Below are 25,772 nucleotides of genomic sequence, written 5' to 3'. Positions count from 1 at the left end.
AGAGAGAGAGAGAGAGAGAGAGAGAGAGAGAGAGAGAGAGAGAGAGAGAGAGAGAGAGAGAGAGAGAGAGGCGGAGGCGGAGTAATACACCTCGGACCAGGGGCTGAGGCTGGGGGAAAGAAAAGTTTTCCAAAAGTTTCGGGAGGTTTACGGAGACACACAGCAGCCGTGGCCGAGCTGCGAGGGATAATACGGGATTGGGACTTTACGCTACACTTTCCGGCTGTCTGTTTTTTGACTGGAGTTTTGTCATAAACAAACTTTATGAAAGTTTCCCCATCGATCTTGGAACTTTTGTCTTTATCCGAACTTCTAAAGGATGTATTTCTGCTAATAACATCTTGAAGCGCTGGAAAGTTTTCCACCGAAATGGAAGGGAATATTCCATGGATAATCTTTTCATTTTTATTGTTTATTCATAATTGTGAAGGTGAGTCCAATTTATCAATTAACTTTGGTGGCGCACAATTGCTGTTTTTACCAGATTGGACTTGTCCGGACAGTGCACCAATATCAAGTAACGTTGTTGCCATCCTTGATTACTTACCGGTGCGCATGTTGACACGCTCGTCTGCGAAAAAACGGATTCTGTTTTTGTCACCTCTGTTTTTGTTTTATTTTCATGCGTTCGAGCTACTTATCTTCATTTCACCTGTTGATATCAAAGTACAGTCCACAGAACATTAACAAATCCGACTGAAATAACTTTGAGCCGCAGATGGTAGTGGGAACAGACGCTGAAGAAGTTTGAATGCCTTCATGCCTCACGTGCTAGTATATTGCATACAGGTTTTGCATTGAATTAAAGTGCGTAAGGGAAAATAGAGCTTGCTTTGCAGACTGCATCTCATCTGCGATATTTGGGATTCCTCTGTGGGTGGACTTCTCAAAGGCTGATAGCACCGTGGGAGTGCTGCTGTACCTCCAACTTAACAAAACCAAGCGCACAGAAAAAAAAAAAAAAAAAAAAAAACACTTTTGTTTTTACTCCCAATTACAACTGCAGGCCTGTTCTCAGAAAAGCATCTGCATAACCGAAATGTATGTTTGTGGAGGACATTTTGGCCTTAAAATCCTCTGTAATGTCCCTCAGTGATATGTGGGGAGAGGGTGCGAACTAGTGTAAAGTGATGAAGGGGGTGATGAGCCAGGGGTTGCTCCTCATTTCGAGAACAAAGAGCTTTAATCAACTGATTTCTCCCCCCTAGAAGTAGACGGGCTAGTTAGTGTCGGAATATTTGCAAACTACTTTATTTGCAAACTTACATACCACACAAGTTCTTCATGTTTTCAGTGTTTTTCAAAATATATCAGCATAGCAGCGCACATTAAAGGAAGTGTTTTTAAATTTGTCTCGCCAAAAAAAAACCAAATCTTGTTAAATTTTATAAATAGGCTATACATGCGGGTGTGTCTGCAAGATACCATCTGCCAAATACGTGGCTGAAATCAGAGGATAAAATATGTTGGAATCACTATTCCTACATGGGCTTGCAGCGTGTCAGTGGTGCTCAGTAGTGAGTTTGGGGGGACTTTATTCTGTTTTCTATCCTTTTTTGTATCCCTGTGATATTCCTTGAGGTGGTTAATATGGCTACAGTTAAGAGAGTTACTGTGATCGTTCATTATGTGCTCTTTTTCGCTGCGTTACACTGGACGACATCAGGTAAGATGGCAATTAAAGTTAACTTCTGGTTTACCCTAATTGATTTCTCCAACTTCCACAGGATTCCGTTGCGTGGATAAATACAGACCTTGTGAAAATGGAGGAACATGCATAGATTCATCATCCCGATGCATGTAAGTGGATTGTGTGAAGATGTCTACAAATAACGCCTGTGGCTTTCCCCTGTCTTGATTCTTCATAAACACAATGCAGGAAATACATTCATATCAAGACCTGAAGGCGTAGCACTTGTATGCAAATCGATTGACACAAGCTGTTTTTTTTTCTCCCTTCAAAACAGGGTAGGGTAGATGGGTTTTCAGAGAAATACTCATTTATGACAACAAAGCCAATAGGTCTATGCCTTATATCCTATTGCTAATTTACAGTGTAGTCACTCACAAGTGTTGAAAGATGGGACCAATTGATTAGGCCCTCACAAATAAGCACCAGCCAGCCTCAACATGTTTGGCTGCAGCTCTCATCTCCTGCACCTGTTGAAGAGCTTTGTCAGACATAAATCACAGTATTAAGCTGCTCATAGCATGACTAAAGCTTTTCCCGCTGTGTACAACTTTTTTTTCCTGTGTTGCCACCCGAACGTTTCCAAGATTTGATATAAGTCCTGGCTCTAGAACATACTTTTGTTTTTCCAAGGAAAGACAATACATTTATCTTTAGTTTTTAAAAATCAGGCATCTTAGTTTCCCGCTTGCTTTAGGCATTTCTGAAGCTCTCACATCTTTTCAAAGTGATAAGGTCTTTGTTTTTCAAATTGGGGAGGGGGAGGGTGTGTGTGTGTGTGTGTGTGTCATGAGGGGATGAATACAATAGTCAAGCTAAATAGCCTACAGTGGGTTGCCTGAGGGTCATTTGTCCTTTTTAAACCCTTTTGCCAGAAAACATGCTTGAGTGTTTCAGATGGAGGAGTTACAGTCATTGATAGAACAATAACTGGTTGTTTGCCAGCTGCTTCCCTCCAAAATTGTAAATTTATTGCTTTATTGGAGTTTGTTAACTCTACTGCAGAGGTCATAGTTGGGCCAATACTATGAATGCACTGGGAACAAGTACATTTTGAAATTTTTTAAATTTTGGCAGTGTAGTTATAGTTATTTTACAGCACTTTTTACACACACACACACACATATATATATCTTGTCTGAACAAAGTAGCTGCGCAGTGCTGTAAAATATAAACAACTATACTGCCAATACACTAGCCAATGTGTAACTCGACCGCATGTGGAACTAGTAACTACCACCCACAATTCCCTATATTCTTCAATCATTAGCTGGAGCCAAAACCAGCAAGTGTCATTAACTGAGTAAATGTATAATTTTATGGCTTAAGGCCATATTTTTTTAGCCACTTCCTCAACTGCATTTTCCTGAGCAAACCATTTAGTATCACAGAACCACACTCTCCTTAAACAGTTGTGATTATATCAGGGAACATTGAAACAAAAAAAAAAAACTCTTGAACATGAATAGAACATGTGAATTGATCTCCAGATTTAATGTTGTCATGTCACTGAGTTAGTGTTTGCCTTTGGGAAAAATTGTTTGTGTTCCTCTGCATTGTATACATGTATGTTGGGGGTGTGCGAGCTATGCATGTGTAAACATTGCTGGTTCAATGTCCAGAACAAGCACTAAAGTGCGAAAGGAAAGTATTTCCAAAGGAAAGAGGATACCAAATGTCATACCACACACTGTGGAAACAGTACCATGGCAGGGCAGGGCAGTGGAGCGGAGCGTGGCCACATGAGAGTGGTCAGACCAGTCCTAGACAGAGGTGAGTGGTGGAGCCACCCCGCCCCTTCCCCTGGGAGCCGAGGGAAACAGGAGATCCAAAACAGCAGAAAAGATCCTTTCTTCCACCAGATACCTGGATGTAACCTGGCACCATCAGGACAGGGCGTAGAGGGACAAAGAAGAAAGGGCACAGCAAAGTGAGGCTGATATGGAGTGGAAAGAGCAAAACAAAATGTAGATATCGATGCAGGTATTGGCATTGGAAGAGAATTTGCAAAACAAGTGGAATACTTGATATTTTACTTGAAAAATCACTGTTTATATTAGTCAGTGAGAGAGAGAGTGTTCCTGTGTCTCTAATTTGAAATTGTGCAACCAGGATGTTATTTTATTTTTCTTGCGGCAGTAGACTCTCAGATGACAGTAATATTATGTGTATGGCAGTAGTCATTGTCTCTGTCCCAGATACCAATGTATCCTCTGTCTTGTGGGCAAACATGAAAATAATACTATGCTATACCTTGAGCATGGCAAAGCTTGCCAAAAATGTTGTCTTTGTCTGTGTCACATCTGGCCCCTCCATTGTGTTTATGGGTCTCTGATTCTAGCTGAGTAGAGGTCCCATGCCAGAGTATCTGATAGGGGATTACAGGAGTAATCGTCAGTAATAACCTGTTGCACCGAACAACACAGGACAGAAGAGTGTTATGAGGGTGACACACAGGTGAAATGTCCGGTGAACAGACAAGTGCTTTTCATAACCTTGTGAAATCCTGTTACTTGTTACAGTGGCCATGGATGCAGCTGTCCAAGGCAAAGTGTGAATATTGATGCTTTAGCTCCTGAATATGGCGTGAAGCCATGATACTTACACTTCTCCTGAATTCAAGGTTTCAACCTCATTTTTGCTGCTCTCTCATAAAATACAATTCTGAATTTTTAACAAGTTGTCGTCTGTCAGATTTTTTTTCTCTCCCACTGTGTCACAGACTATTAAAGGCCAGTGGCAGAGCTTTGCACTTGACAGTGAAGGGCTGAGAGTACTGTCCTCTAGGTGAGCAGTCAGGAAGTCCAGTTGAAGAGCCATGGGCCCCTCAGCTCCGCCCTGAGTGTGGAATGTGCCGCCCTGGAGAGGGCCACAGTGACGAGGCCAGAGGGGAGATAATTAGGCAGATTGAGAGGGTGTCATTCAGAGACGATCCAGCTGGAAGGATCGGGTTGGGGATGGGGAAGGGGTAGAAAGGGGCCGGGCGGGAGGAAGGGGGGTCGTTGCGTAGAGGACAGCTGGTGGATGTTGTGATGGTAATCCAGTGAAGTCAGATCTTGACAAAGGGGAAGCGTAGGGCCAGGTGCTGCCATTGAGCAGTCTGCTGCCCCCATGCTGCGAGAGACAAGCTCGTGGAGGAATGGAGTCAGTAGCTCTCAGTCCCCCCAGCACATGTTCCCTCTCTCACAGTGCAGCAGCGACCGAGACTGCTCTTTGTCTCTGTGTGTCGTCCGGCTCTGGCGGCTCATCCTCTGCCTCTATCTCTCCAACACAGTGGCAGATCACAGATTACGACTGGCTCTTCCTCTCAGATCCTCTATGCTGAATGGAAATGAATGCAAGGCTTCTCCACTGTGTGAGGCCTGTGGATGGATACAGTGGTCCTCTGTATATTATTAATGTCTTGGCCTTGACCCCAGTAGCGGAGTTGGCACATAAATCATGACTGTTGTGTTTTAATGACCCCATGGTAACTCCCAGCCTCTTATGACATGATGAAGGAGGATTGCTTTGAGTTTGATAGGGAGCAGACACTTCAGCCAAAGTAAAGTGTTGTCCCTTAGTGAAGGGTTAGTGTTTGTGTCTGCTTCCATCATTTCACCATTGGAAAATAGCAAGACCTGTGAATGTATTTCGGGAAGAGGAGATATATTTGTGTTTGTCTTTTTTTTTTCTCTCCTGAACACCAGAGATGAGGAAGAGTTCAGTTATCTTATCAGAGGGAGAAAAGTTTCCTAATGGAAAAGGCAGCAGCACCTACAATTGAATTTACTCTTTTATCAAAGACACATGAAAATGTGCTCCAGTGCATCGCTGAGGAATACGCTTCACCTCAGACTGAGAAAAAAACATGCATTCCAAGGCACATATTTACTGACAGACCATAGCAAAGAGACATAGATTATAATGTTGGCTTGGCTCAGAGCACCTCAGGGATAGTGTTTTCTTTGGCATCTTTATGGTGGATAAGGAAGGAATGCTTAGTAAGATTCCTCCTGTCCCTCTGTTGCTTTCAGGTTATTGTCCTCACCTCCTATCCATTCACCCAGGCAGCCCTCTCAGGAATGCTTCAAACAATGCCGTCAGCCTAAACTCATTGAAAGTGGGATGCTTGGAATGACTTGTTTGATTTACAATTAGTTACTTTGCCATTTTGTGAGGCAACATCTAACCCTTATCACTCATGCTGTCCTGACAGGCAGATGGAGCAATCTGTCAAGTCACTATCCAGAAGGAAAACTGATGTATTGTTAATGCTGTAAGTTCAAATTCATTTTTGTGAAGGGGGGGTGGACTTTTGATGAGATGAACACTATCTGACGAGAGGCTTAAACTATCATAGGGAGGAGGAGGAGGAGGTTTGTTGTCCCCTCTTCTCCCTGGGTCATGACTGGAGACTGGGTGCTATGGTTCCCAGGCCCTAGCACAGGAAGTGGTGCCTTCTGACCTCCCTGCGACGCACATCCTGTCTGTGTAGCTTAAGAAGCTTACTCAGTGCACCAGGTGGTCTACGTGCTTCTCAATATTCTCATGCTTTGCCTCACTTTATTTCCTCTTCCGTTTCTGACCACATGGCTATATTGCTACTGTGATTCAGTTGCCCTCATCATTTATTACTTTAGCATTCATATTTCATCAAAAGTCTGTGTGGAAGTGCATGCGTGCTTGTGCACTCACACACACACCCAACCTTGTTAACTAATGGATGATTTTCCATTATTGTGTTCCCGGCAGAGGAAGGCCCAACTGTGATTTGTGTATTATTAGTTTTTTGGAGTCTATGAATGTCTGAACCACAAGCTTATGTAAGGATAAGCCTGCCTCTGAAGTCTCATCCCCTGGCAGTTTCTCCTCATCCGGGAGGAGATGACTTCTAAAGAGACATGCACACAGACCTAATTAGAATAACGGAGGTCGGCCCCCACAACGCCGCAAAATATACCTCATCTCTCCCTCCCTTTAGAAGAGGACGGGATTGGTTCATCTCTGCTGTAGGAAAATACGTGCATTTTTTTCCGCCAAGCATACTGTCTGCAAATGGGTTGATTTCAACCAGGCAATATTTTGCCAGCCTTCACCACCTTCTACTGTGATATTTAGTGAAGGCACTGAGATGGGAAATAACACTTTGTCACATGGAAAAAAACACTAAATTCCCATATTGGGCCTATTTGTTTTGGTGTTTTTAAAATGTTTGAGCAGATATGAGAGGGCCGCACCCTTCATCTTAAACTTCTCCAGTACTTTACGGGTGACAGTGGTTGAGATAATGGACATTCTCTGGCAGTTTTCCTAGCTTTCTCCTTAGCTTATCTCTGTGGAACAGTGCCAGTGCCCTGTAAACAAACCTCATTCTTTCAGGACTGTGGACTCACATGAGAGTTTGTGCTGGCCTCAGAGTCAATCTGTGTGACAATTTCTGTCAACATTATTAAAGTTGTGAGTTTGGTATTTCAGATGTAGCTCCAGTTCCACTCACTCTGCGTTCATTGTGTAGTCAGTGTTAAGTGCAAAAAAACCCTCGGATGTCTGCTGTCAAATCAGTGTAATTGTTTTGCTATTGCAGAAAGGCTTTGGAGTGGAAGTTTCATGTTTGGGAAAAAGGCCCTTCTTTTCAATTTAGATTTCAAAGTTTTCCAAAAGTCTGGTTCAGTTTAGGTGGTGGGGTGGGGTTTTTGTGGTTGAGTTCAGTGAAGAATGCTTTGAAAGACCTCGACCCTGGGATTCATGCAGTGTGGTTATGGGCAAATGCATTGCTATTGCAAAAATGTCAGGGAGTATTTTTCCATATATCTAACATTTTAGGAACATTTGTTCAGATAATGTGTGAAGTGAAAAATGTGAAACCTGTAAGCTGTTGTTTAGCTACTTTTCACTGAAGTATTCCTTCATTGTGTGCTTAGCTGTCTGACTTTTTCTCATCTAGGTGCAACAATTCTGTACCATCCTCATAGCCAGGGAAATGCTAGCATTTGTTGTGCAGAGTTATTCCTACAGAGCAGTATTCAGGCTTTTGAAGGCAAAAAGGCACGCTGACGATCTTCGTGGCCTTTTAGTCAGATTCATATCTGGCTTTCTTTAAGAGAAGGTTAACTGTCTTGATGTTCACATGTTTAATATTCATGCACTGGGATTTTGGGGGGGTTGCACTAGAAACCTCCCTCTGGAGATTTCAATACCTCCATTGTGTGCCTAAGCACCATTGTTGAATTAAACTTTGGACTTTAAACTGTGAAACACGCATCCTTTTAGAAGTGATCATACTCAATTATCAGATTGAATTAGTCCCACACTGTGCCCAGTGCTACCTGCATATGTAGGGGATCAGTCCTCTGAAGTGTTCCAACTGTCCTCATGGAACCCTGTCTCCCAGCACCCCCCTCTCCTCTTTCTCTCGCTCTCTCTCACTCACCATGGGTTACTGTTGCCAGGCTACAGCCCAGGCCTGTTGGTCCGTATAAGCCCAGGCCTGAAAGACTGGCTGTTTGGGTCACTGCTCCCTCCCCCCCACCTTCACACAAAGGGGTTCTGACTACTTTAGCTCTTTTATTTGGGCCACAAAACGCTCCCCAACCCCCAATCTGGCTCTTCGCTGAGAAAGGGGAGAGCCAAGATGAGGAGAGGAGAGCAGAGCAGAAGAGAGGCTGTTGGGGGTTTGGGGGTGGGGATGGGCTCTTGTTGGCAGTGTGGTGTCAGTATGGACTCTCACAAAAGATTAGAGCTGGTTCCTGCTTGCTGGTGGAGGAGGAGGAGGGGTAGGAAGGAAGCTGTGCTGTGAGCAAGAGACACTCTGCCTCAGAGAAACAGTCTCGTCAGTTTCCCAAACCTTTCAGCATTTCTTCTTAGCACCCCCAGGATCAAAACAATCCATCAAACTTCCATTAGCTCTTTTCTTGATATGCAGGGTTTGAATTCTCATTCTGAATCAGAGGATGGTAGATGTTTGTCTTGCTGTGTTGTTGTTTCTTTTCTTTATTTGTCTGGGAAGTGGCCCTCAGTGCTGAGGGATTGGGAAGCCCTCTGAGAAAGGAGGACTCCTCAATACTGTTTTGTGGACCATGACTGTGTGTATGAACCGTGTCAGAGATTACAGCCTCTTTGTTCACAGGTGAGCTGCCCTCTGACCTCTGGCAGAGTAGCTGCCATTGTGTAGAGAGGATGAGCTCAGGTTACCTGCCACAATGACCCGGAGAATAAGAAAAGTGGCATTGTGTTACACAAGCATAGGTGCCAGGACTCACTCACATAAATCAAAAAGTTTTTTTTTTTTCAGGAGCAGATCACACTTCATACAAAATATGATAAATACCAGAATAGCATTTACTTGGTATAACAAACAAGGTTTATGAGGTAAAACTGTTCTTCACTAAATGTTTAGTATTGCACTCTCATTCTCCATTGTTTTACAATTTCCTCAGTGGATCCCCACCTCTTTAATGGGTTCACAGTACTGTTCTACACTACTGTTCCCCAGAAGCTAAGGCTGGTTGTAAGTTTTCTACTTGTGTTTGGGCGTGTAGTGATTTCTGCATGTGTTTGCTTTGCCTTGTTGCTGTGGTGCTTTTGCTTAACACTTTAGAGTGTGTGTAAAGAATAACTCTCAATGCATGTGTTTGAGAAGGATGTCCACAGCTCTTGAGTGTGTTTAATGGCCCATGTGTAGTGTGTGTTGGTGTCTCCTAGTCCCATGGGCAGAATAGCGCAGTTGTTCTTGCTTATAGTCTGGCAGAGCAGGCGAATGCCAGACAGCCAGAGTTGCGTTGACAGATGTGGACAGATGCATGGTGCCGGAGCTGCAGCTGGTGCGAGCCCTCATACGTGTTGTGACGTGAAGAGATTACCCGCTGTAGCCATCCCTCCGCTGCACTCACAGACCTCTGCCTCATCTGGCGCACTCTCTTCCTAAAAGGTCAGAAGTCAACTTTTACTGAATGTGACTCAGGGGTCCGTTGCACAACAACAGCCTGCACCTGCCCTTCTCGTTCACCACAAATAAGGCTGGGCCCAAGCGAAGGTACGGTTTCTGCTCCGCCATTCCCAGAAGTAGTGGAATCCACAAGGTTGTAAAGAGGCTGATAAGGCAGCGCTGAGGTGCACCAGGACAAAGTTGCGCGTCTCTCACAATCTCCCCACTGATAGCTCTCCGACTTTTGTGTTATGGGAGTAGGATGTTGGCAGTGACTCAGGTCTAGACAAAAGAATGTGTGTTTTGGCTGCACAACTCAGTGTGCATTTGTAAAGGAGGACAAATAATTTCTCCAGCATTCCTACTACGGCCGTTCTCACACACCCACACATTAACACACACACACACACAAAACACCAACACATTTAATTGTCACAGTTCAATCACACTTTTTCCATTTACCTGAGTTCGTATTCCTGAATTGTCAATGGAACTTTATTTAATATTACTGTTTTAGATTCATTTAGTCTTTTTCACTTCAGCTCTAACACTTGCTTATGAACACACAACGCTTTCCTAGAAGGACCTGTATTCTCTGCCTCCTTGGATGAGAACAGCACGCTGTAAAGATTATAGCTCTTTGGGCTTTCTTCACCAGTCAAATGCCCACAGTACAGAATGGCTGCAGAAGAGTGTGACTGTCAGTATGCACTGTATTTTTCAGCCTTCCAAGCAACTTTCTTCCCCAGTCCCTCCAAAGCACTCTTTGTGCCACAACTCTGTGTTTCATTTTTTTTAGTGACACCCTAGATTCCAGACATAGTTAATTTGCCTCTAAATAAACCCAGCCAAGCCATGACAAATAGCCAAGGGGACCAACGGTGGGGGGAAGTGATTGGTAGGGTGTCAGGCTTGCTCGTTCGTCTGTGAGGTTGCCAGGGCAACAGGGATCGGGGATTCGGAGTGAGTGCAGTGTTTTCAGAGCAGGAGACGAGGGATTACAGGAAATATGACATGACATTCTCTCTGCACCAGACCACTCCCTCCTCCTCTTCCTCCTTCTCCATCGGCCCCACCCTCCAAAGACATTCTCTCTCCAACACACCACCCCCTCCTCTCTCTCTGCACCCTGACTGACATTATCATCACAATCAGACGGGGGACCTCTGACATATGACCTCTCAGCATGTGTGTGTGGGGGGGGGGGCTGGCGGAGGAGGAGTGGGGGGGGGCAGCCATACTTTAAAGGGGGCTTTAGGAGACTGAAGAGTAGCTGTAGTAACTCAGCCAACGCTCTCAATATGTGTACACCAGTGCTGCCTCATTTTATCATTGATACCAAGCCTCAGTGTACTGTACTACTGTAACATACACCATGGGAAAATTAGCACCTATAGTGGTGTCCTTTTGAAAATCTAATACTAATGCTTGGTTATATTTACACACAAATTTGTTTGGAGACATTTGCCTATTTTTTTTCTGGATTTAGTTTCCATGAGTGTGCCTGCAAATTTTTGTGGCTATGCCTGTGTGTCTGGCTCTTCAATGCTGAGCCCTGTGGCTCCTCTATTTCTCCATTGTCTTTTGTAAGGCTGAAAAAAGGAAAAGAAATCTGAATGGTCTCCAGTTTTTCTGAACCAGAGCAGAGCAGCCAACAATAAAGCAAGCGATCAGTGCTGAGCCAGATCTGGATCAGGGCATCCTGCTGCTCAGTCCCTACCTGGGGTAGCCTCAGCCTCCACTATTTTAATTTTTATTTTTATTTCACCTAAACACAATAAAATATGAGCTTACACCAGTGTTATGTTGGTGCTTCCGTAAAAGAGTTTGAGGAAAACCCATTGTCGATCTTGTCCAGGGGCTCCTCTACGGTGAAAGAGAGGACAGAGCCTAAGGGCGGGCCGAAACCCGCCATCACTGCCCTGTCATCAGCATCAAACAGCCTGTTTGAAGAGGGGACCTGTCCCCAGGCAGGGGCTCCCAGTGTAGGTGTAGGGTTACCAGTTCATACTAGCCACCTTAACAGCCCCTGATCCAAAATATGGCTAAGCTCTCCAAGGATGTTTTTGGAGAGAGCTGTAGGAAACTTTGTTAATGTGTTTATTACTCATGTGTCTCAAAACAGGAGCACTTTTAGGTCAGGCTCAGTGTTTCAACAGGATAATGAAGTGCACAATCAGAATACAATGACCAGGAGAAGGAAATGCCTTATTAGGTCTCACCCAGTGTTTACTCTGTACCACAGCTGCTTCTGCCATGGGTTAATGTGTGCTGTTTGCAGTCCCCATTTTTCTCATAGACTGCTAATTCAGACATTGTTGGCAATTGTAAGATTTCCATTCCACTGTTGCTGGGTGTGTTCCTTTTAATACATATGGACAGAAATAAGAGCTGAAGTGCAGAAAAACTGTAATAGTGGAGGAATGTTAGCTGACATGGAGTGAGTGAGGCTTTCCAGCTGGAAATGACACAAGGAGAAGGAAATACAGTGAATGTCTTGTGCAACCTGCAACACAAAGAGATATTGCCCCCATCTGTCTGCAAATAATGAAAGTTTGTGTGTGCGTGTGTGTGTGTGTGTGTGTGTGTGTGTGTCTTATTCCATGGACAAACCTATTGCATTAATGGTATTTATGAGGGAACTGAGGTTAACGCGAACCCACCCAGGCCTTAGTCCTGCCAGGCTGTGAGTCAGGCAGCAGGCCTTGCCAAGGTGTCATGGAGCACTGGTTGCCAAAACCCAGAACATGAAGGAAAATGGTGGGAATGGGGCTACACTGGCTTTTGAGTTTCACAACTCTGTCCCAAATGCCTCAGCTTGTCATCCTGTGGTCTGTGTTAATCTATAGGCCAAAGACACACACTAATCTTAAAATATATATGTACACATGTATGCATATACATATTCATACTTCTGTGTGTGTGTGTGTGTGTGTGTGTGTGTGTGTGTGTGTGTGTGTGTGTGTGTGTGTGTGTGTGTGTGTGGTGTGTGTGTGTGTGTGTGTGTGTGTGTGTGCACGCTCATGGGTGTGTGTCCACATGTGTGTGCCTGTGTTTACATGTATTTTATTTTTTTATTTTAGATGCCGACCAGGTTACATTGGTCCTCTCTGTCAGCACCTGGATCCCTGTCATCGGTCTCCATGTCTGAATGGAGCAGCATGCAAGAGCCAGGTGGTCAGTGGCATCCCACAATACACCTGTGTGTGCCAGAGAGGATTCCGAGGTACAGCTATGTGAATTTGTCTGAAAGAACTGTTGTGTAAAGCGAGGATAAAAAGCTTCCAGTTTAACTAAATACAATTCACTATTAAATCTCCAGGCCAAGACTGCTCACTCATTGATGCCTGTGCCACAAGTCCTTGTGCCAATGGTGCCCGCTGTGCCAATTGGAACAACCACTACAACTGCTCCTGCCCACCTGGCTTCCAGGGAAAGAACTGCCGCAATGACATTGATGAGTGCCGCAAGCCTGGCGTGTGCCTCAACGGCGGTCTTTGCATGAACACCCATGGGTCCTTCCGCTGCCAGTGCCAACCTGGGTACAGTGGGCGCACCTGCGAGGTGTCCACCCTGCCATGTGCCCCGTCCCAGTGCCTTAACGGGGGCACCTGTCGACAGACCAGTGACCACTCCTACGAGTGTGCTTGTCTGCCAGGTAAAATGAATACGATTTCACAAACACATACACGGACACACACAGCAAAACCAGTCCAGTCAGTGTGCAGCCCCACTGTGTCCCAGTTCCTTTGCTGCGAGCTTCAGGATTTTCCCAGGCTGATGACGTAGCTGTCAGTGCTGCTGCTAGGATTTACTCCCCTGTCCCAAGTGCGCTTCCTGTCTGCTATTAATAGCTAGTGATGGGAGTTGGGATGGTGGGAGTATTAGAAGAGGCAACCCGCCTGTGCTCTACCCCACTCTGCTCTGTTCACTAAAGGAGGAATTTACTTTATTGGCCTTCTGGTTTCCCTCTGGGGAGTGAACAGGAAATGTCTCTTGCCAGAGAGGAAGTCATTGAAACTGTGAGAGATTATAAAACAAGCAAACACTGCAGGGAGCACGGACCTCTGAAGCGCGGGGGGGTCACGCCTGGTGCTGGCATGGTGTGGGAACTGCCATGAGAAGATGTAAACACTCAGACACCCACTGAACCTTTTTACTGCCCACTCTGTCCCACACCTAAATCACTGTGGGAAATGCAAGTTGAGGTTATGAGTAGTAGTGCTTAGTGGATGGAAGTGGGGGGTAGTAGTGATGGAAGTGGGGGCACTGGATGTTTAATAAACTGTCAGATCTGTATCTGAATGTGCCTGTGTCATTGCTGTGTGCCATAACTATTTTCTCTCCATCTCTCAGGGTTTGAGGGACACAATTGTGAGAATAATGTGGATGACTGTCCAGGCCACAAGTGCATGAATGGAGGGATATGTGTGGATGGAGTAAACACATACAACTGCCAGTGCCCTCCAGAGTGGACAGGTACAGTACTATTTCTGCATGCTGTAAATACAAATTTCATAAATAGCATTGATGAGTATGTTACAACCAGTGTGATACCTCACCTCATTAGGGCAATACTGTGCTGAGGATGTCAACGAATGTCTCATGCAACCAAATGCCTGCCATAACGGTGGCACCTGCTTCAACACCATCGGTGGCCACACCTGCGTCTGTGTGAATGGTTGGACTGGAGACGACTGCAGCGAGAACATTGACGACTGTGCTATCGCTGTGTGCTTCAACGGTGCAACCTGCCATGACCGTGTAGCATCCTTCTTCTGCGAATGCCCCGTTGGAAAGACTGGTGAGTGTGTTTAACAAATATCTCTGTGCCCCTCCTAACCCAAGAAACTAATTTATGGATTACTGACAATCGTGCTTCTGTCCCCTCAGGTCTGCTGTGCCACCTTGATGATGCATGTGTGAGCAACCCCTGCAATGAGGGGGCTGTATGTGACACCAACCCGCTCAATGGCCGCGCCATTTGCACCTGTCCTGCTGGCTTTGTAGGCGGAGCTTGCAACCAGGATATGGATGAATGTTCAATCGGTAAGTCCAGTCACAGTCAGAACTGTGGTTATGTGCGCTCTTCTCACTCTCTGTATGTTTCCTATACTGATTCTGGTTATTGTACCTCAAGGTGCCAACCCATGTGAACACTTTGGGAAGTGTGTGAACACGGAGGGTTCCTTCCAGTGTCAGTGTGGCCGTGGATATGCTGGGCCTCGTTGTGAGATCGACATCAATGAATGCCTGTCTATGCCCTGCCAGAACGATGCCACCTGCCTCGACCGCATTGGAGAGTTCACCTGCATCTGCATGCCAGGTATGCTTACCTGCACTGGGTTACACTGGAATGCAGCACGACCAATGAAACAAAACAAAACATCTCATTTCAGCTTGCTGTAATCTATGAGTAACAGCTCAGAACCAACAAAGGTGCAGAAAAGCTGATTGTTTAAACTTGTTCTTCTGAGGAAATAATATCTACAGCCCAGCTACGCTAACTGCCAGTGTAGACTGTTATGTAATACATTCCCATTGATGTTGGACTCCCTCACTCTCAGTACACTGTATAAGTAGACAGGGTATTAGTTAAGGACCAAGTGATAGTCTGGACACTCACTGACAAAAAAACGCAGCAAAACTCTCACGCACAGTCCTACATGCATCCTGGGGTTTCGGGACTATACAAATTAGAGCTGGGAGTTGGGTCTATAGGACTGGATGGGAGCGAGGGTGAGCGGCTAGGGGGAGGAGTGTGCTGTGAATACTAATGAGCTGTGGAGTGGTGGGAATGGAGCGGAACAATAGGGCCCCTCTGTGCTCCACTTTGCACCCCTCATACACAGAGAGAGGGAAAGAGGCCTTTTCCCAGAGCCTCCCCCCTCCCCCTCCATTTCCACAGACAGGCTCTTCCTCTCCACCCTCCTCATCATCAGCCAGCCTGGCAAAGCTCATGCAGAGCTGCTGATTATTTCTGATTCCACGCTAGCCTCTCCCCAGGAGTAGCAGCGCTGTGCTCCACACTCTGTTTCACCTCAATGGAGGAGCCCTCCATAGTGTGCTACTGCAGAATGTATAACATGCATCTGGTGAATGGGACTCTGACCCAGGGAGTGGTAAAGCTCCATGGACAGTAGGGTGTGGTGATTCAGGTCAGTGCCGGGGAACGCTACTTGTAATAGGGATCATTTACCATGCTGTGGTTCAGCAGAGAACACTGATTGAAAACCCTCTGAGGCCTCCCATGTCATGGAGAGAAATTTCCCACAACACACACACACCCCCCAGCCAACACGCTAGTACACAACCAGCTGAACATACTGCCTAATGAATCTGCTGGAACTGTACTTGTCTGGACTCAATGTGAATTTCTCTCTTCCAGGCTACATGGGGACTTATTGTGAAGTTGATGTGGATGACTGTGAGAGCAACCCATGCGTGAATGATGGCATCTGCCGGGACATGGTCAACGGCTTCACATGCACCTGCCAGCCAGGTACGGCTCTTATCTGACTATTTCTATTCCTTGCGTTTATTCCCAGTGCTGTTCACATTTCCAGTTTGGTGACAGTAGCGGTGAGAATAGGGAGCCAGAGTTTAAATGTCCCCTGAACCAGTGGAGGGAGGGCCAGCCTTGCCACTTCTGCCTGCTGGTGTTTAGAGCCACCACTCATAAAAAAGGCAGGCTATCCTCTTGCCTGAACAAAGACACTATTGTGACCCCCGCTCCCCTCCTCTCTGGTGGAATGTGGAAAGGACAGCAGTCTCCCTCTCCCTCCCCTGGTGGTGGGGGGGAACAGCAGTCCTGCTAATGAGATTCTTTTCCAGGTCCGCAATTTACATCTGGGACAGACATCCCCCCCTCCACCCCCCATCTAGCTATTGAGCCTGTGGAGCTGATGCAGGAAAGGGAGGGGGAGAAAACAATCCCACCGTCTCCTCTACCCCTCTCCCTCCCCCCCAAGCACCAACACAGCCCATCCTCACACTGTTAATCAACAGAGCAGTTTCTACCAATGCACCAATTCACCCCTGTCTGGGCACTATGCCCACTGATTTCAAGCCTTCTCAGTTTTCTCAGTTTCTCAAGCTTGTTCTCACAAATAGATTTTACTCTGCCGAGATAGTCCTGCAAGAATTACTACTACAGTTTTCTTATTATTATTATTATTAGTAGTAGTAGTAGTAGTAGTAGTAGTAGTATGCCAATAAATAACACACATACCTTATACTATGGATCTACTCGGTAGCCATGGTCAAGTTGATGTATGAAATTCATCACATTCCTCTACACATTCCACATTATTTCATCTTAGCCCTCAGAGTCCTGACATTCCACGAACCAGCATAGTGCATACACTGAAATGAACCATAATATGAAAGGAGTCATGAAGCTGACATTGTAAGCATTAGCTGCATTTTATTGTCAAGGTAATCCATGTCACCTGATAGCCATTGCATGTCAAGGCCCCCTTTTATGAACCAGATTATAATTCCATCTTCAAAAACATCGTCAAGGTCACAGGCTTTCTGTTGCATTTGGTAGTGGTGATCTGAGCTTTGGTCCAAGTACACAGATGACATGTCCTTAACCAGTCGCGACGCTCTCAAACCCAACCTCGGCCAGACGTCACTAACCTAGCCAGAGACCTCTGCCCTCCTAAGAAGAGACAGAGCTGCCCTCTGACCTGAGTGTGGACCCCTCCACTGGACCTTTTCTCTGACCCCTCACCTCTGTGTTTGCCTGTCCCAGGGTTTACTGGCACCATGTGTCAGATCGACATAGATGAGTGCGCCAGCACACCCTGCCAGAACGGAGCAAAATGCTATGACCGGCCCAATGGGTACGAGTGCCGCTGTGCTGAAGGTAAGGGCTTCTCATAAGTTGTCTCTGTAGTGGTGGTGGATAGCAGTTAATAGACAGTAGTCTTCAAGATGTCTCTCCAGGCAGATGAGCTGTACCCACCTGTAGCAGTGTGGTGTCTGCAAAATGTTCAGTTTTTTGTAGTCAGCTGGTTCCCTGGATGTCTGCCGGCCAGACTGATTTGAGGCCCCTAATCCCCCTCTTTTCCCCATTGGTCCTCAGGATCACAGGGTCACTGAGGGCCAGCAGCTGCTGGCAAGGGAGCTCTGGTCATCACCCCGACATCTGTTCATCTGTACCCCACTATTCAAACCCCCACTCACCACCTTATGCCACAACTTAACCTTCATTCCTTCACGTTCACTCTCCTCCATGTATGACACATAAAATGTCCAGACACAGTGAGCTACAGCAAGTCTTGTTTGCCAAAAAAGGCTGTTATATGAATTCCCTGTGTATGTATACATTGATATTTAACATGTTTGTTTGGGCCTTATGCCTGTGAGGGAGCCAGCTTCATTGTTTCAGTGGCCAGCTGCTTGGTATTCCCTGTGTTTGTGGGCCCCCTCTGTTGAGTGAAGTGGCCCTGTTTGACGTGGCGCGGCCTATTGTTCCTTCCGCCGCCGAGAACAAAAGCAGGACCGGGAGGCCCGTGTAGGGCCCTTCTCTACTGCTTTGCACAGCTCAGCACTGCACGACACACATGCTGTAGAAACCAACACTTACTTCTCTCTCTCACACACACACTGTTGGCATGGAAACCCCAAGGACTAGACTCAAAAACTGCAGAAGCTTTTATAAAGACAGAGGGGGAAATAGACAGAGGAAGTTGAAAAAGAAAAGAAGGAAGTGGGAAAAGGAGAAAAATGAAAAGAAATAGATTTAAAGGTAGACTCAAAACAAAGCATATTAGGATGAAAACAAAAGGATTTTGAAGAGATTTTGAAGAGATTGTTTGTAGTAGTTTCTGACAGAGCAAAGAAAGCCAATACCACAGGCTCTCACGCACTGAACTGCATTAACTGAACAGATAAATGTGCTAACATCAGTCTCCCTTATCCCTGTGCCCTCTGTAGGTTATGAAGGTACTCTCTGTGAGAGTAACATCAACAACTGCCAGCCCGATCCATGCCACCATGGCACTTGTGTAGATGGTATTGCCAGCTACACCTGTAACTGTGATCCTGGCTACACTGGCTATCGCTGTGAGAACCAGCTCAATGAGTGCCACAGCAATCCCTGCCAGAATGGAGGAAAGTGTGTGGATCTGGTGAACAAGTACATCTGCCAGTGCCAACATGGCACATCAGGTAAGAAGATAAACATATCAAACACCAACAGTTGGACCGTGTTTATTCAAACTTTTGAAATCTCTTAGAGAATTTAAATTGAGTCAACACTGAAATATTTTGAAACTGTAGGGCAAAGCATATGATGTGCACACATGTAAAAAGTGCTACTCATGGTGTTACTTCTCAATTTAAATAATTTTAGTTGCTTGTATTGGAAAGTTAAATATGTGTTTTGTCATAGCTAAATTGTTTGCTTATTATGTTTGTTTTACAGACAAGTCTGGTTGAACTTGATAGACCATGGCGGTATGTCTTTACTGCTACAGACTGATTTTAATAACTGCACTTTGTCCACACAGGCACCAACTGTGAGATAAACTTTGATGACTGTGCCAGTAACCCATGTGACTATGGCATCTGTAAAGATGGCATCAATCGCTATGATTGCGTTTGCAAACCTGGCTTTACTGGTAAGGCCTTCTGAAGATGAGAATTCACACATATTTTGAGATTAACATACTTAATGGACATGTTTGATTAGAGCACATTGACTCTAGCTTGTGTCTCTCCTGTCAGGTCTCAAGTGTAATGTGGAGATAGATGAGTGTGCATCAAGCCCCTGTCGGAATGGAGGGACATGCGTGGATGAGGAGAATGGATTCCACTGCCAGTGTCCTGAGGGCTTTAAGCCCCCATACTGTTATTCCCAGGTGGATGAGTGCGGCAGCAGTCCTTGTGTCCATGGCTCATGCAGGGATGACATTAATGGGTATGAGATGTTGCATCCTTTTTTTTTTTTTTTTTTTTTTTTAAAGTCCCTCACATGGCTCTACAGTATCAAAGGGAAACTTGGTATGACCCGCTGATGTCTCTTTTACTAATAATTGTATATATTTCAATCTGTAGTTTACACCGCAATTCTACTTGTTAGGTCATTTAATTTCATTTTTGTAACTACATCCATTTAGACTGACTATATCCCATCCTGTCTGCAGGTACCGCTGTGACTGTGAACCTGGGTGGGTGGGCAAGAACTGCGACCTGGACAGAAATGACTGTTTGCCCAGTCCCTGCCAGAACGCTGGAACGTGCATCGACCAGCTCAATGGCTTCACCTGCAAGTGTCGCCAGGGCTTCAGAGGTGAGAGGGCTCCTGCATGTGACTTCAGTCCTGCGCCAGAAAAATGTGTTACATTTTGCATGAAAGTGTTGTAGTTTTGATACTTAAAGTTTCTTTTGGATTGTCCAAAACACCCCTCTTGCCTCACAGTGGGAGGAATACAACTGACTTGCTTCAGTTGAAGCCCTCTATTTGACGGAGCAATGTGGTTCTCAAGTTATCCTCATACCTCCCCCTAGTGGAGAATTTGAGAACTGTAGAGACATTCACCACTGAATAAGACTGTCAGTCTCAGGCTCTTTGAAGTTGGATACCACAGCATGTTTTAATCTAAGTTTGTTTGTTTGTCTGCCCCTCCAACAGGTAATCTCTGCCAGGTGAACATCAATGAGTGTGCGTCCAGCCCATGTCTTAACAAGGGCACCTGTGTGGATGGTGTGGCCAGTTTCACCTGTATGTGTGAGCTTCCTTACAGTGGACCCACATGTGCTGAGGTCCTCACGCCCTGCTCCCCTAACCCCTGTGCTAACCATGCTGTCTGCACCCACACACCAGACTACTTGGGCTACCAGTGTAACTGCCAGCCAGGGTGGCAAGGTGAATAAAATTTCTTCTTCTTATAATCTTGATGGCCCATTTTCTTTCTTTTGTGGTAACTACATAATATGACAGTATGTATAAGAGTGGATGCAAGTCACATATGCATATATAATTTTGAATTATACCTTATGCATCTTTTTTCTGATTCTCCAGGTCAGTTGTGTAACATTGATGTGAATGAATGCATCTCCAACCCCTGTAAGAACCGCGGGACCTGCACCAACACACTTGGAGGCTTTGTGTGTTCCTGTAGAGCTGGATACACTGGGCTGACCTGTGAGACGGACATTAATGACTGCACCCCAAGTGAGTGGCCGCTGAGGCTAATGCATTAAAGTACTACTGCTGTAATACAAAGTCTCATACCACGCCAGGTATGCACCAGGTTCCATATGATTCACCATTCTTTTGTTTTTGTTTTTTTGTCGCTTTCCGTGTCTTCAGACCCATGCCTGAGTGGAGGCTCCTGTACAGATGGTGTGAACTCTTTCCACTGTAGCTGCCTGCCAGGCTTCACTGGGCCCCGCTGTGCTATAGAGATCAACGAATGCCAGAGTTCCCCCTGCAAGAATGGTGGCACCTGTACAGACTATGTTAACTCCTACACCTGCACCTGTAGACCTGGTTTTACTGGCATCCACTGTGAAACCAACATCCCTGACTGCACTGAAAGGTGAGTAGGAGAGTGTGTGTGTGTGTGTGTGTGTGTTTGGATGTCTGTTTGGGTGTTTTTGTTTGCTCTGTGGTGTACTGTGGATCATTTCAATCCAGTCTAACAAACAGTTTATCATGTTTCCACAGCTCCTGCTTTAATGGAGGGACATGCACAGATAAAATCAATGGCTATTCCTGCACTTGTCGCCCCGGCTTCACTGGCTCCCACTGTCAGTATGAGGTCAATGAGTGTGACTCCCAGCCTTGCCTCAACGGAGGTTTCTGTCAAGATGCACTGGGGTTATTCCGCTGCTCCTGCCCCAAGGGCTACACTGGCACCCGTTGCCAGGTACACACACACACACACACACACACACACACAGTGACAGATACTTCAGAAAATTCCGGTTAAAGTCATTCGCCTTCATATATTCATGTGCTTTGAATGATAAATATTGACTGTTTTCCGTCTGTGTCTTGTCTACGCAGACGCCAATGGACTGGTGCAGACGCTCTTCACCCTGCCAAAATGGAGGGCGCTGTCGTCAGAAGGATGCTTCCTTCACTTGTGAATGTCCTGGCGGCTGGTCTGGCCGCTACTGTGACATTCCCAGGGTCTCCTGTGAGACGGCTGCTCGCCAGAGAGGTATGCTTTGCACTCAAACTTGTGACATGCTCTGTTCATATCTTATTGTGTACATGTTTGGGGACATTTTAATACCCATTCTATATTGTAATTGCATCACCACTCCTGAGCAACTTCAGACTGATTGTTCTTCTATATTTTTCTAACTAGGTCTCCAGACAGATGAGCTGTGTCACCATGGTGGTCACTGTGTCAACACTGGGAACACACACTACTGTAAATGTCCTGCTGATTACACCGGGAGCTACTGTGAAAGCCAGGTGGACCACTGTGAAGACAAACCCTGTCGCAATGGCGCCACTTGCAGGGGATATGTCGGAGGGTACCAGTGTGATGTGAGTTCAGTGCATTGCCAAGATTACCAAATTCAGTATCAGGTTTCAGCACAACCTCAGTGTTACAGGGATCATCTAACTGTCGTCTGCATGTCATTATAGTGTATGCCAGGCTATACAGGAGAGAACTGCGAGATGGAGATCAACGAGTGCCAGTCTCACCCTTGCCAGAACGGAGGCACCTGCATTGATCTGGTGGGCCATTACATCTGCTCCTGCCCCCCTGGCACACTGGGTATGTAAACACATGTTCAGCAAATTATGATTTTTGAGTCTCAACTTTGTGTCAAATAGGTTGAATGGTCGCCATTAATCAATTAATCTTCTTCCCCAAAGGTGTATTGTGTGAGATCAATGAAGATGACTGTGCTCCGCCCCTGAGGCTGCGCAGCGCTCCCCCTAAATGCCTGAACAACGGTACCTGTGTGGATAGAGTGGGTGGCTACCGGTGCAACTGTCCCCCTGGCTTCACTGGAGAGAGGTGCGAGGGAGACATCAATGAGTGTCTCTCCAGCCCCTGCAGTCCAGCCAACAGTCTTGACTGCATCCAGTTGCCCAATGACTACCAGTGTGTTTGCAAGCCTGGCTTCACAGGTTAGTGTGTGTGTGTATTCCTTGGCAGCTCTTTATTGTGAATGTGACTGTAAATGTGAAGCAGGCATTTCTGGAACTGGAAAAGATTATGCATGCTATGTCGTAATACCATTAATATGTTTTTGTTAGGTCGGAGGTGTCAGAGCCGGTTCAGCGTGTGTGAGTCTCAGCCTTGTCAGAATGGTGGAGCTTGTTCTGTGTCCAGTAGCTCAGCGCTGGGATACACCTGCACCTGTCAACTGGTAAGTGCACATTCTCAGACAGGGTTTTGATACAAAATGTATTTTTATTGTTATTTTGTGTCTTACAGCTTTGTATTAACTGTTAATGTTGCGTATTTTCAGGGCTATGCTGGGTCAAATTGTGAAAGGAGCATGTCATGTCGGGAGTTGTCCTGTTATAATGGAGGCAGCTGTGCACTTACCACACGTGGTGCCCGCTGCACCTGCCTGCCAGGTTATGCAGGTCCTCAGTGTCAGCACCGCAGTAATGAAGGTTGTTCCTCCCAGCCCTGCCGCAATGGAGGGCTGTGCATCGAAGACAACAATTTTCCATTCTTCCACTGCCAGTGTCCCAGTGGCAGGACAGGGAAACGCTGCGAGCAGGGCAGCGGACAGCTCACAGAGCCCCCTCCACCTTCCTGCCCTCTGGCAGACTGCCACGGCAAAGCCAACGATGGCGTGTGCGACAAGGAATGCAACACTTTCCCCTGCCGCTGGGATGGCGGTGACTGCTCTTTGGCAGTAAACCCCTGGGCTCGTTGCACAGACCCCCGCTGCTGGCGAGTCTTCAACAACAGCCAATGTGATGAGTCCTGCAAAAATGCTGATTGTCTCTATGATAACTTTGACTGCAGGAGCAAGGAAAAAGTTTGCAAGTGAGTAATCCAGTCATGTACTGTAGTTGAACTGTTTCTGTCGCATCTTCCACTATCACAAAAAATCCTTTTGCTGATCCTTCTGCATGTTTGTCCTCTCCAGCCCTATCTATGAAACCTACTGTATTGACCACTACGCTGATGGACGCTGTGACCAGGGCTGCAACACAGAGGAGTGTGGCTGGGACGGCTTGGACTGCGCAGGGAAGGTTCCAGAAGACCTTGCAGATGGTGTCCTGGTCCTAGTTGTCCTGCTGCCTCCAGAGGAGCTTCTCCGCACCAGCACGGCATTCCTGCAGAAGTTAAGCGCCATCCTGCGCACCACATTGCGTTTTCGCCTGGACCAGAATGGAGAAGCCATGATCCGACCCTACACCCGCCGAGAGGCACGCCTCAAACGAGAGCTCCAGCCTCAACAGGAAGTCATCGGGTCTGTCAGGCACACCAAGGACTTAAAAATTCAAGCACTGAGTGTAAATTGTACTGAATACTAAACACCGTCCCTCCATCGTTCCTGTAGGTCCATTGTGTACTTGGAAATAGACAACCGTCTGTGCTCCCAGGGCTCTGAGGAGTGTTTCCCTACTGCCGATAGTGCTGCAGACTACCTAGGAGCCCTGTCAGCTGTGGAGATGCTCCGCTTCCCTTACCCCATCAAAGAAGCCCGTGGTGAGTACAGATACTATCAGAACACAAACACAATTTTTCAGTAAAAGTTACTGAATAAATGTTACTGTTGCACACTAGGCCTGCCTTCCCAGAGGCATTTGATTAATTATTTATTTTTCTTTTCTCTACAGGTGAGAGGATAAATGGACCTGAAGTGTCTGATTGGGGAAAGTTGATGTTGGTGGGCATAGCCTCCCTTTTACTATTGGTCATCCTGGTCGTGGGCATGTTGATTGCCCGTAGAAAGAGAGAACACAGCACCCTGTGGTTCCCTGAAGGCTTCTTCCTGAAGAAGGAACCTAGCAGCAACAAGAACCGCAGGGAACCTGTGGGCCAGGATGCTTTGGGCATGAAGTGAGTTTATTGTGTGCAAATGCATACACTGAAAATGTTGCTGGGACTGACTAGTTTTGGAATACTGTTTTTAGATGCACATAAAGCACTTGAAATTGATTTCACTTCCTTGCATTGGCATTATTTAACTTTGACTTCTGTTAACAGACACATGCCAAAAACTGTGGAGGAATCTCTTCTAGGAGACCATAGTGATCAGTGGATGGACACAGATTGCCCGGAGGCAAAAAGGCTGAAGGTCAGTTATGCAACATTCACACATTGTCCAGCATCTGTTGTATTTACACAACATTTACACATGCTTATCTTAAGATAAGATCAGACAACTTCATTAATCCCCAAAGGGGAAACTGTTGAACCACCAATACAGCCAACAACCAGCATGCACATAGTAAACAAATACACATCACAACAACAATGATTTCAACACAAGGCCACTGAGACATGATTAAAAACCATAAATCTTATTCCTTTGGTGTTCAGGTTGAGGAGCCCAGTATGCTTTCAGACAGTGAGGATGCAGTGGACAGCAGGCAGTGGACACAGCATCACCTTGCAGCTGCAGACATTCGTGTGCCTCCTACCATGGCCCTGACCCCACCTCAAGGAGAGTTTGAAAGTGACTGTATGGATGTCAATGTCCGAGGCCCAGGTTGGTGAATAGTTTTGAGATATAAGTTGTGATTTGCACATGCAAATATTTGTTATTATTTTTTAATTTTTATATGATCTATCACATTGTTTGTATTGACTTACAAGCTAATTCATGCCTGTTTCACCTCCTGCCAGATGGTTTTACTCCTCTGATGCTGGCATCATTCTGTGGAGGTGGACTAGAGCCTGAGGTAGCAGAGGAGGAAGAATCTGAGGAATGCTCAGCCAACATCATCTCTGACCTCATCTACCAGGGCGCCTCCCTGGCTGCTCAGACAGATCGTACTGGAGAGACGGCACTCCATTTAGCTGCTCGCTATGCCCGCGCTGATGCTGCCAAGAGGCTGCTGGATGCCGGGGCAGATGCTAATGCTCAGGACAACACAGGACGGACTCCGTTACATGCCGCAGTGGCTGCAGACGCACAGGGTGTTTTCCAGGTAACAGGCAACACTGAAATATTTTCAACATCCTTCATCATATGCAGGTGTCATTTTCTTCATCACTAACT

The 25,772-nt window shown here is 46.1% G+C and overlaps 1 protein-coding gene across 1 annotated transcript in view; it reads left to right on the top strand.

Moving 5' to 3' along the window:
• The first annotated feature begins 131 nt into the window (after positions 1-131).
• The window catches only part of notch3 (notch receptor 3), a 30,295-nt gene continuing 4,654 nt past the window's right edge, over positions 132-25,772 (top strand). Inside the window, exons 1-30 of the mRNA XM_030057413.1 lie at positions 132-430; positions 1,728-1,800; positions 12,680-12,822; positions 12,919-13,254; positions 13,953-14,075; positions 14,167-14,400; positions 14,490-14,645; positions 14,737-14,922; positions 15,985-16,098; positions 17,356-17,469; positions 18,543-18,776; positions 19,118-19,228; positions 19,335-19,527; positions 19,754-19,899; positions 20,242-20,475; positions 20,632-20,784; positions 20,923-21,151; positions 21,280-21,481; positions 21,622-21,778; positions 21,929-22,113; positions 22,216-22,348; positions 22,450-22,707; positions 22,837-22,949; positions 23,052-23,584; positions 23,688-24,014; positions 24,105-24,253; positions 24,385-24,607; positions 24,755-24,845; positions 25,091-25,259; positions 25,397-25,701. Coding sequence (XP_029913273.1) covers positions 370-430; positions 1,728-1,800; positions 12,680-12,822; positions 12,919-13,254; positions 13,953-14,075; positions 14,167-14,400; positions 14,490-14,645; positions 14,737-14,922; positions 15,985-16,098; positions 17,356-17,469; positions 18,543-18,776; positions 19,118-19,228; positions 19,335-19,527; positions 19,754-19,899; positions 20,242-20,475; positions 20,632-20,784; positions 20,923-21,151; positions 21,280-21,481; positions 21,622-21,778; positions 21,929-22,113; positions 22,216-22,348; positions 22,450-22,707; positions 22,837-22,949; positions 23,052-23,584; positions 23,688-24,014; positions 24,105-24,253; positions 24,385-24,607; positions 24,755-24,845; positions 25,091-25,259; positions 25,397-25,701 — 5,685 coding nt within the window. The 5' untranslated portion in view covers positions 132-369. The remainder of the gene's footprint in view (positions 431-1,727; positions 1,801-12,679; positions 12,823-12,918; positions 13,255-13,952; positions 14,076-14,166; positions 14,401-14,489; positions 14,646-14,736; positions 14,923-15,984; positions 16,099-17,355; positions 17,470-18,542; positions 18,777-19,117; positions 19,229-19,334; positions 19,528-19,753; positions 19,900-20,241; positions 20,476-20,631; positions 20,785-20,922; positions 21,152-21,279; positions 21,482-21,621; positions 21,779-21,928; positions 22,114-22,215; positions 22,349-22,449; positions 22,708-22,836; positions 22,950-23,051; positions 23,585-23,687; positions 24,015-24,104; positions 24,254-24,384; positions 24,608-24,754; positions 24,846-25,090; positions 25,260-25,396; positions 25,702-25,772) is intronic.

The sequence above is a fragment of the Myripristis murdjan genome, chromosome 8 (genome assembly GCF_902150065.1).
Source record: "Myripristis murdjan chromosome 8, fMyrMur1.1, whole genome shotgun sequence".
NCBI lineage: Eukaryota > Metazoa > Chordata > Actinopteri > Holocentriformes > Holocentridae > Myripristis > Myripristis murdjan.
This window is presented reverse-complemented; position numbering and strand designations above follow the sequence as displayed.